Here is an 11,876-nt window from a genome sequence, read left to right on the forward strand (position 1 = left end):
TGGTTTTTAGGATGATGTCTCACAAGTCACTTCTAGTAGAGTCTTGTTCATGAGTGTAAATCATGCTACATTTATGAATGAGAGGCTATAAGATGTTAGGAAACTACACTTCTTTCATTACTCTTAAGTCGTGCCATAGAGTTTAGCTCTACAAAAGTCCATTTCCTAACCCTTCTCTTGTGTCTTCAGGAAATGAATACACGAAGGGCGAATAATAGAAGGGTAGAAGAGGAGAATGTGAATCGAGGAGTTCCTCAAGAGAATCAAGTTCCTCAAAGCAATCAAGTCTCAATTAACCATCCGGCCATGTCGGATGAAGAAGTTAGGTCGGCTCTTCTAATGATGGCTCAAGCCGTGACTACTCAAGCCTAAACTATGACAGCCCAAGCCAATAGGGGTGTTGAGACTCATGTGAACCCTAATGTGAGCACTATGGCTTCTAGGCTGAGGGATTTTGTTAGGATGAACCCTACGGTGTTCCTTGGTTCTAAGGTGGGAGAGGATCCCCAAGAGTTTGTGGATGAGGTGTATAAGGTAGTTGATGTTATGGGGGTGACTTCGGTAGAAAAAGTGGAACTAGCCGCTTATCAATTGAAACATATTGCCAAGTTTGGTTTACTCAATGGAAGAGTAATAGGATAGGAGCGGGTCCTATAGATTGGGAAGTGTTCAAGAAAGCATTCCTTGATAGGTCTTTCCCCATGATAAGAGGGAAGTTAAGATGGAGGAATTTATCAACCTTAGGCAAGGTAGCATGAGTGTGCAAGAGTATTCTTTAAAATTTACCCTTTTGTCTAAGTATGTTCTTTCTTTGGTGTCAAATCTGAGGGATGAGATGATAAGATTTGTGACGGGTGTGTCCGACTTAGTTGAGGAAGAATGTCGTACGACAATGCTCCATGATGACATAACTATCTCTAGGCTTATGGTGTATGCCAACAAATTGAGGAGTCCAAACTTAAGAGAAAGAATAGGGAGATGAAGAGTTAGGTCCGATGAGCAAGGTCAACAAAGTTCAAAAAGAGACCTTCCAACCAAGATTATTCAAGTACTCCTAGGGGTAACCAAGATAAAGGTAGTGGGTCTCCATTTCCTAGACCTACTTGCACCAATTGTGGAAAGAATCATCTTGGGAAGTGCCTAGCCGGTACAAAGGGGTGTTATGGTTGTGGAAAAAGTGATCATCAAGTGAAAGATTGTCCTACACTTTTGGCAAAAGGAAGAGATGCTAAACAAAATTCTCTAAATGGTACGGTTCCTATCCCTCCAAATTATGGTCGTTTCTATGCACTTCGGTCTAGAGAGGACAAAGGAGCCCTTCCGGATGAAGGCACCGGTATGTTGATAGTTCCTTGTAATTGTAAATGTTTTATTAAGGTCCCTATTTTATTTTCATGTTAGCCTTAGTATGGGTTTACTCCCAAGGGGGAGATGGTATGCTTAGAAGGCAAGGTTGTTGAGAGATCTGATATCCGTATCATTTTCTTCTATTCCTATTCAAGCTTGAGACCAAGAGTTCCTTATGGCTTGTTTCATGTTTTGGAGTCATGTGTGATTTATGTATTTACATGGTCTCCTTATGTTATGCATGTTCTTGATGAATTCATGTTTAATGAGAAATTGAGTTTGTATGATTTTTTTTTCCTCATGTTGATGTGCATCTAGTATGAGTTGCCTATATGCTTCATGAAATGAATTATTGAACATGCTTAAATGTGCTTTTAAAATAATTTCATAATTGCTTCATGATGTTATGATGAGCATGATTTGAGTTGGAGAAGGTAACTCCTCCAATGATATGAGAAATGTTGAAGTTTTCATGCATAATGGGTTGTTAGATGTAGTTCCTACTTCCTTGTGTTGCATTGAGTATATTGAGATGGAGTTAATGTTTCCTCCTTATTTTGTGCATTGTTATGATGTTTCATGCATGATGGGCTGCTAGTCTTGAGTCTTTACTTCCGTAAGGTGTTTAAAGTATCATTCGAGGACGAATGTTCCCAAGGGGAGATAATGTTATGACTCGAAAAAACTAGTAGGTGAAACTAGAGCCTTACATGTGAGTTGTTGAGTTTGATGTGGGATTTTATGTTGTAAAATGGTTTCCCAAGATTAGGTTGAGGAGTTTAGGGGTTAAATGTCAAGGTACGACCCCCCAAGGACCAACCAAGGGTCCTTGAGGAGGACCCTAAAGCCTAACACCAAGGCTGCCCCAAGAACCCAAAATCTGCAAAATTTTCATGACCTACGGATGGGACCTACGGTGTGTAGGTCCCTCCACGACTCATGAGGAGGCTTCGTGAGTCAAGAGCCCATTTTAGGAGCCCCAGTCAACTACCTACTGACTTGCAGGACACCACGTGAGTCCACTCACGGACCGTGGGTCCTAGGTCGTGGGTGATGTCTGCAAACTACCTAGGTTCGGCCAATGGAGGGGCACTTAAGTAAATTCCTAGGCTGGTTAGTTAAGTAAGGGGTCATTTTATAGTGATTAAATAGACATATTTAAGACCTTTTAAGTCATTAACCACCCCTTTACAATTCATAATTCCCAAACCCAAAATAATAACCAACTCCTCTCCAAATAATTCTCTCTAAAACCTCCATTGAAGAAGAAAAAGAAGTCAAGGTCTGGGGATCAAGGACTCATCTTTTCACTCAATTAAGTGAGGTAAATTCAATGAAGTTATGGTAGTTTTGATTCATGGTTAACTTTCCATCCATGAAATCCTCAAACATTCAATTAAAGTTGGAAATTCTCCAAACCTAAGGGTTTTCATTCTAGGTCATGGATTCTTTCTCAAAACGTTTTAAATGGTTTAATTATCATATATTAAGATTGAATTGTTTTTTTATAGTGGTTTTAAGATAAATATCCCTCATGAATTCATGATTTCCCCATAACCCTAATTTATGAATTTGATGTGGGTGAATTGTGTAGTAAGATGAATGTTATGTAATTGATCTTGTAATGCTTTAGTTACTTGAATAATGTCATTATACATGCCTAAATTGTAGTAATTCTAGGTGTTTTGGTGAAATGTGATTCATGGCCTTGAAGGGAAAATTATGAAGGTTGATGTATAATCATGACGCTTATGTATATTCTTTCTAATTCCAATGAAAGTAATGTGATCATGACTACAATGAAATTGTGATATCATTGAAAGGTTATTCTCACTTATACACTTGTGAATAATGATGATATAATGTGAAAGGTTTCTTCAATGTAAATCTCCCTACTCTGTTTGTTTGAGTGCCAGTATTTTATCTTTATTTTTATTAATGTTTGTTCTCTACTCACATGGGGGACAATGTTGTATGCATTTGGTGGGGGTGGTAGTAGTCTGATTGTTAAATCTTGTTTCTCTCAAAAGTTATTCGAGTATCGAATATTATCAATATCGATGACTTGAATAGTGCTCGTTATTGAACTAAATGAATGTATGGCTACGATGAGGCCAAATGAAGTTGCATAGACAATGTGTGGACTTTTTGCATCTCGTTGTGACTAGCCGATTATCGAATGAGTCTCTTGTGATGAACATTCCACACTAGCTAGAAAGTGTGGAGTATTGTTTTATCTTGGTTCCAATGCCGTGTGTGATGAGATTATTTTGAACATTGTGTGTGAGGACACCTAGAATATGCCCCTTAGTTCCGGTTGACTAAGTTATGCAAGCTCTTGAAATGATCTTAGGCAACAATTTTGGAGAGCGAAACAAATTGACATTGTACCTCTTTTGTGGCAAAGCTTGTGAGATGTGTGAACCTTACTGGAATCCCTTTGAGCCTTACCCTTTTCTTGGAAGAAACTTGAACAATTGTGACCCCTCTTTATCCTTTCACCCCTAACTCTCATGAAGGGTGGTTGGTTTGAATAGCCAACTTAGGCCAAAAGCCTAAGTTGGGGGTGTGGTGAAAAGAGAAGGAAAATTATGAAGTGTGAAAAATTCCCCTTTGAGCAATGATTTTGAAAAAGATTGAACCCCTCCATGTAAAAAAATGAGAAAAAATATGAAAAGAAAAAGAAAAAGAATGAAAAAGTTGTGAAATAAAGTAGTCGAAGTTGCAAAAGAAATGAGGTATCCGGTAGTCCATTTGAAAGTGAATTATGAGCATGATCAAAATGATGAAGAAAAGGAAGAAAGTGATGTTCAAACCACACTTCATGTGGGTAGCAGCCACTGAGCCTAAATGACCACACCTTTACACTCACCCCCACTACAAGCCTTGAAAAGACCTTTTTGATCTTGAGTCAATAGAAACGAGTGTTGATTGGAAAATAAGGGCAAACCTATCGGTGAAGTCATGCATATGTTCATATTTGTGAATTTGAAAGTTGTATGTGATTCTGAAACTATAAATTGTTGAAGAACTTTGTGTGAATAGGGAATCATTTTTGTTGTGAGGGAATTTGAGTACCTTTGTTGACCTTGAACTTGCGTTTGAAGCAAGTAGTGTGAACTTGAGCATCTTTGATAATGGTGAGTCACAGTTTGAATCTCTTGAGTGCACAAATTGATAATTGCATGAGTAATTGAATGTTGTTGTGTGCATTCCTGTTGCGTCTTATGCAGCACTATCTGAGACATCCTTTTTGAGATGATGATCGTGAGTTTTACTTGAGGACAAGCAAAAGATTAGGTTGGAGGTGTTGATAAGTCCGAGATTTGGACTCATTTGTGGCTTTATTTATATAGATTTAATGTCCTCAATTGCCTAATTGATGCACTAAACTGAATCACCGATTGGTCGGCGAAGCCCGACTTTCCACACCGATCAACCCTAAAAAGTCATCTCATATCAGTATAAATTAACTTTTGGAAAAGAGAGAAGGCATTCAGTCATTGTGGAACGAAATAGAGAGAACAAAAATACTATTCTTGTTGATTTGAAGCAATTTTGGCAAGAGATTGACGGCAGAGAAAGACTCGGCATTCAATTTCAATTGGGTATTGTAATAGAAAAGATATTATTCATCTAAGAACATCGATTTTCAATACCCATCTATGGAGCATGTATTAGGTACTGAATTTCTTTCTTTTATGATGATTAGGTAAATCCCCAGTGTTGGGGGTTTGACAATGTGATTAATTGCTGAATTTGGCTTGGTGGGTGTTAGTTATTACTAATTTTAGTGCTAATCCAAATGGGTCTGACTTATCGTTGGGGTTTAACTACTCTATTGCATGTTTATCTCAATATAATTTAGTATTTTAAGCTTGCTTGAAAAAGAAGTGTAAAGCTAAAGTGATAAGTTGGCACTCATAGTTAGTGGGTCATGATGGATTCGAGAGTGTGAATTCTAAGACTCATCCTATGTATTCAGCTCGAGAGAGTGAATCGTAAGACGCATGCTATGCATTAAGCTCGAGAGAGTGAATCCTAAGACTCATGCTATGCATTCAGCTCGATAGAGTGGATGTGGTAAGGTTGTGGACTGGTGTTTATGCTTAAAGCATTGAGGTTCGAGAGAACTCAATTGAAATGGGGTAGTTGTTCGAGAGAAAAGTGCCTCACCTAAAGTTCATCCTACCCATGAAGAGTTCGCACTTTTGGTTAGCAATTTGTACCCACTGAATTAAATTTAGCAATTGGTTGGTCAATCCCCCAAGTACCTTTCTCCTATTTAGTTGTTCTCAGTTACTTGTTGAAGTTATTTTATGATCTAAAAACCCTTCACCCTGACATTGTTGTCACCCTTCAAATTTCATTAATAGTTTCCAAAAATCTTCCGTCCTTTATCTATAAAAATCACTATTGTAACTTCATATTTGAATTCTACACATAACTACTCTCTGTGGGATCGACCCCAACTCTTCTGTTGGGTTGATACTACTTAACGATCGTCTCCACCTAGTATTGGATGAGGTGTAGTTGATACGTTAATCAGTGTTGGAAAGAGGACTCAAAGACCTTTGATTTGATACCTCGCTGGCCTCCTAACTCATTATGTGCTAAAAGTTGTGGTCGTTTGAAGTTGACCCAAAACTTAAAAACTAACCAAAGTTCAAGGTGTTACAAGAATAACCCCTTTTCATTCTTAGTCTAGCCATCATCTGAGGATAAATGATCCCAAGTGGGAGATACTGTAACATCCTTAAAATTTGTAAGTTAAGAATCGAACTATTCTTCATTTGTGAATAAGATTGTATCAGTGATTCTTAATTGTTCTTAGATTTTAAGGTCAATTCTTGAGTGTGGAATTAATTTGTATATGAGTTATGGTCTCTAGAATCCCTATAGCACAAAGTGGAGTTGAAAGCTTTCTTACCGATTGAGTTTCAATAAAAGATTTTTCTTATGTCAACTTCAAACAATAATATATCTTAGGTCATAAAGAACTAGGTGGCCCATTACCTATCATATTAAAGTTCTTTGAGTCATCTTTCCAACGCCACCAAGTTTTCTTCATTTTGAGCTTGGAGTAAAACGTTATGCCCGTTTTAGTAAAGCCTCTCTTTTTAAGGCACCTCAATCTTTTTTAAAGAGGTAGTTTGGTCTTTTCCCATCCCTTCTAAGCCTAGCAACGTTTTTCTTCACCCAATTTTGGGGTCAAATCAGTGTTAAACCATGTTTTCATGTTCTTAACATTTAGAGGAATTAGAGAAAGGTTTCAAGAGGAGAAAAAGTCAGGGTTCAGGGGTTCTTTAAGTTTCCATCGATTTCGTTAAGGAAATTTGTTCTTTTTGGGTATATAAGGCTTCTTACAGTGTTGGACTTGTTCGTCCTCATGCCCTACATCTCAATTTAGTCAAGAAATCGTTTAATCTAAAGGATCCATTCATAGTTCTGGATATTAAGTTCAATTCTTTAACAATGAATGTTTTGATTCTTTTGTTTTGTGAATCTTTGGTAAAGTCTGTTTCCAAAGGAATTGTATGAAAGTTCTCCTGTATTCGTGTTGGGTTTGAGAATCAAGAGGAGTTTAGGAGAAATTTTCCCAATTCTAAACTAGCTAGTTGGGGTCGTAATTTTAGCTTGAAAATTCGTCAGGTTGTGTCACGACCCAGACAGTCGTGATTGGCATCCACACTAATCCTCCGGTGGGAGAATAACTACCACAACCCGAATAAGCAACTTAATGAAAATAACTCATTTAAAGATACGGAAGCAGATTTAGATGATAAATTAAGTACTGAGTTCCCATAAACTCAGAAGGTTTAACAAAAGCAACCAAGCATAAACCTCACGGAAATTCAACCCCTAGACTTGAAAATCATTGTACCAAAACTCTACTAATTAACAAGTCTAACAAAAAGGAGATGCAACCCCGAAAACTAAACATAAGTAAAAGTGTGAATATATAGTCAGAGTCCGAAAAGAATGGACTAAACTAATGATGGATCCATGGCAGCCTGAAAGAGTTGGATCACCCTTGAATTCAGTCTCGGTCAATGATCTCCTAGATCGGGTCTGTCAGTAGCCGCCTGAAGATGCCCTGTACTCAACAAAGAAAGAGCAAGTGAAGTATCAGTAAACAAAACAACGGTGTACTGGTAGGATCACACGATTACTTCGGTAAGCAAAATATATCAAGTAATTACAACACAGTAAACACACATATACAGAATAAATAATTCAATTATAATTTTAGGAGCAATGTGCAATTCCAAATGGTCCTCTCAAGGAACCCACACCCAAACTGTTAGTGTGTCGGAACGTGAAACTCGCTCCAATATATATGTGTCGAAACGTGACACCCAATCCAATAGATGTGTCGAAACGTGACACCCGATCCAGTGAGCACAACCACAATCACAATCACACCCATAATGAACAGTGCAGATAGTCACACAGTCAAGTAACAGGTTCTTGGCATGTAATTGTTCATATTTAGTCATTTCATTAGATTCGATTCATGTTTCCCTATTCACATACAAGGGAAAAATTAACAGGCATATATAAAAATAAATGGGAAGTTGAACCATCACCTACCTCGAAACCAAGCCTGAACACTCCTAAAACAAGTAATTAATGCAACGATCAATAAACAAGGCCTAATTTACCTGGATATAACAAATTTCAACCCAAGGACAAACCCATGATCCTAAGGCTAAGAATCGAAATACGGATTAGGGAAGTAATTAACTTACCTTTGGCACGAGAATTTGTGGAATTTGATGAGGAACTGCCCTAGGTGGTCCCTTAGCTCTTAAGAACGAGGTTTTGCAGAAAATAATGTTTTGGGTATTTCCCCAGTTTAAGTCGCGATTAGCCCGCCACAGCGTGTCCCATCCCACCACAGCGCCCTGCCCTTGCGGAATTAATCCCGCACCAATGGCTTACACAGAGACAGAAACTCGGTATTTGAGTTCCAAGCTCCCATTTCACAACACATCCTCAAACCCTGACGTTCTAAAACTATTGTTTCACGCCAAGATCAGTTTCGGGAGATCTACTCGCCTGAATTCAATTACATAAAGCCGTACGGGCTCCTTAACACCTTGGATATCCACTCATGTGATCAAACTCATAATTAAATCCCCCATCCATTACTGGATTGCCCTATACCTCACCTGACTTAGATTTCATCCAAGTCTGTCCTAGGTAAGAAATTTCCAAGTTACTACTCTTTCATTTTCCATTGGCTTTTCCATAACAACGGGAACAGGTTATTACAATAGATACCAATTTAACCATCACTCATCCCTGAGTGCTAAACTAGGAGAACTGAGCTAAGGCAAGAGTAAAGTAGTACATGAATCATCGAATAACTGGGATACTTGTCTCACATGTCCTTCTAGGTTTCCTAAGTAGCTTCCTCAACCGGACGATGCTTCAATTAAAATTTCACAGACTTTATCTCCTTGGGCCTCAGCTTTTCAACGATCAAAAATTGCAACCGGATCCTCGTCATACTGAAGATCTTTGTCTAACATAACTGAGTCCCACTTTATGATCTAATCTTCATCCCCATGATACTTCTTCAACATGGACACATGGAACAATAGATGGACTTCAGATAGGCTAGGCGGTAAAGCCAACCTATAAACCACTGGCCCTACACAGTCAAGAATCTCAAATGGCCCGATGTATTGAGGACTAAGATTTCCCTTCTTGCCGAATCTCATCACCCCCTTTATGGGTGACACTTTTAGAAGAACTTGCTCACCGGCTGAAATGTCATGTCCCTTACCTAACGGTATGCATATTTTTTGTCGACTCAGGGCTGCTAGAAGCTTAGCTTGGATGCTTCTTACCTTATCCTGAGCATCTTTCACCAAATCAACCCCCAAAGGTTTCACATATCCAATCTTAAACCACCCTATGGGTGATCTACATCCCCTCCCATAAAGTGACTCAAACGGTTCTATGTCAATGCTGGAGTGGTAAATATTATAATAGGAGAACTCACACATAGGCAGGAACTTATCCCAATACCCTCCAAAGTCAATCACATATGCCCTCAACATGTCTTATAACACTTGAATAGTTATCTCTGACTACCCATCCGTCTGTGGATGGAAGGTTGTGCTAAAAATGAGTTGAGTGCCTTACTCCTCATGCAATTTTCTCCAAAACTTACGTGTGAACTGTGTACCACCGTCTGAGATGATGGAAAGGGGCACCCGATGCAGCCTCACTATCTCCTTCACATAAACCTTAGCCAACTGCTGAGCATTATAGTCTACTCTAACTGGAATGAAGTGGGTTGACTTAGTCAATTTGTCAACCACCACCCAAATAGAGTCAAACTTCCCCAACGTCTTAGGAACACCAACTATGAAATCCATAACTATCCTTTTCCACTTCCATTCTGGGATTGACATTTGTTGAAGCAAACTTGCATGCCTTTGATGCTCATACTTTACCTGCTGACAGTTTTGGCACATAGCCACAAACTCAGTTATGCCTTTCTTCATGAGGGCCACCTATAAATTCATTTCAAATCTCGGTACATCTTGGTCACACCTAGATTAATGGAATACAGCAAACCATGGGATTCTATCAACATCTTCTAAATCAAGTTAACCACTCAGGGAACATAAATTCTTCCCCTAAAACTGAGCACACCACTCGCATCAAGAGCCGCATCTTGTGCCTTGCCAGACATTGTCTTCTTTCTGAGCTCATTCAAACTCTCATCCTCGAACTGCTTGGCCTTAATCTCCTCAATAAATGTGGGCCTTACCTCAATGATGGCTAGTACCCCACCTTTCTCTGAGTTGAAAACTTAGACTCCAAGGTCTGAATCTCCTTGGCGAAGGGTCACTTTGACACAACCAATCAACCTAGACTTCCCATACTCACCATCTTTCGGATTAATGTGTCTGCCACCACATTAGACTTATCCGAATGATACTGAATGGTAACATCATAATCCTTGAGTAACTCCATCCACCTTCGTTGTCTCAAATTCAAGTCCTTCTGAGTGAATACATCTTGTAGACTACGATGATTAGTGAACATCTGACACTTGACACCATAAAGGTAATGCCGCCAGATATTGAGAAAAAAAACTACCGTTGCCAACTGCAAGTCATGCGTCGGGTGGTTTCTATCATGCACCTTCAGCTGCTACGATGCATAAGCTATGACATTCTTATCCTGTATCAACACAGCACCCAAGCCCGAATGTGAAGCATCACAATAAATAATGAAATCCTTACCTTACATCGATAGTGTCAAAATAAGTGTTGTGGTACGAAGAGTCTTGAACTTTCGAAAGCTCTTTTCACATTTGTCAATCCAATCGAAAGGCACCTCTTTTTGGGTTAGCCTTTTAAAGTGCGTGGCGATAGAAGAAAAAAATTTCACAAATCGTTAATAGTAGCTGGCATTTCCCAAAAAACTACTAACTTCAGTCACAGAGCTAGGTTTGACCCAATTCTTGACTGCTTTGATCTTTTGGGGATCTACCATTATCCCTTCCTTTGAAACCACATGCCCCAAAAAGGTAACTGAAGTACCCCAGAACTCACTTGGACAATTTTGCATACAACTTCTATTTTCCAAGGACACCCAAAATAAAATGAAGATGGTCGACATGCTCTTCCTTATTCTTCTAATAAACCAAAATGTCATCAATAAAGACGATCGGGAATAGTTTGAACACACCATTCATCAAACTCATGAAGGTTACAGGCGCATTGCTTAACCGACACGACATCACTAAGAACTCATAGTGCCCATAGCGGGTCTTGAATGTTGTTTTTGGTACATCCTCAAGCTTAATCTTTAACTGATGGTAACCATACCTTAGGTCAATTTTAGAGAAAATTGATGCACCCTGCAACTGGGCAAATAGATCATCTATTCAAGGCAACAGATACTTATTTGAATGGTGACCCTACTCAACTATCGGTAGTCTATGCACATCCTCATACTATCATCCTTCCTCTTAACAAACAAGACAGGAGAACCCCACAGGGAAGCACTATTACAGATGAAACCTTTATCAAGAAGCTCCTAGATTTGAGCTTAAAGCTCTCTCAATTCTGCTAAAGCCATGCGATAAGGAAGAATGGAGATGAGGCGAGTGCCCGGCTCCAAGTCACTGTCGAAATCTATATCCCTATCTGGAGGAATACAAGGCAAATCGGTAGGAAACACTTCCTTGAATTCAGACACTATAGGAATAAACTCAATAGAGGGAGACTCAGCATCAACATCCCGAATATGAGCCAACTATGACAAACACCCCTTCCCCACCAGTTTCCTAGCACAAAACCAAATATATGACCTTAGCTAGCTTAGGCTTGTACACCTATTCCCACTCTAAATTTTCCCTACCCAATATCTCTAGATTCACATTCTTAGCATTATAATTAAGTGGAGCATAATAGGGGAACACCCAAGTCATGCCTAAGATTATATCAAAGTCAGTCATATCCATAATAATCAAATCAGCCCAAGTCTGAAAACCCATA

The 11,876-nt window shown here is 39.0% G+C and overlaps 1 protein-coding gene across 1 annotated transcript; it reads right to left on the minus strand.

Moving 5' to 3' along the window:
* Positions 1-8,906: 8,906 nt before the first annotated feature.
* LOC125833287 (uncharacterized) lies at positions 8,907-9,869 on the minus strand. The gene is made up of 2 exons (XM_049512434.1): positions 9,533-9,869; positions 8,907-9,316 (listed from the first exon to the last, which is right to left on the minus strand). Exons 1-2 carry the CDS (start codon positions 9,867-9,869, stop codon positions 8,907-8,909), a joined length of 747 nt encoding a protein of 248 aa, XP_049368391.1.
* Between the last annotated feature and the right edge of the window lie 2,007 nt (positions 9,870-11,876).

Source organism: Solanum verrucosum, unplaced genomic scaffold (assembly GCF_900185275.1).
Source record: "Solanum verrucosum unplaced genomic scaffold, falcon-dt-bn FXZP01000082.1, whole genome shotgun sequence".
In the NCBI taxonomy this organism is placed as follows: Eukaryota; Viridiplantae; Streptophyta; class Magnoliopsida; order Solanales; family Solanaceae; genus Solanum; species Solanum verrucosum.

Coding starts and splice junctions, on each gene's coding strand:
- LOC125833287 (XM_049512434.1), bottom strand. CDS start 9,869: ATGAAGAAAGGCATAACTGAGTTTGTGGCTATGTGCCAAAACTGTCAG. Junction 9,317..9,532: donor CGGTGGTACACAGTTCACAC/GTAAGTTTTGGA, acceptor GCATTGACATAG/AACCGTTTGAGTCACTTTAT.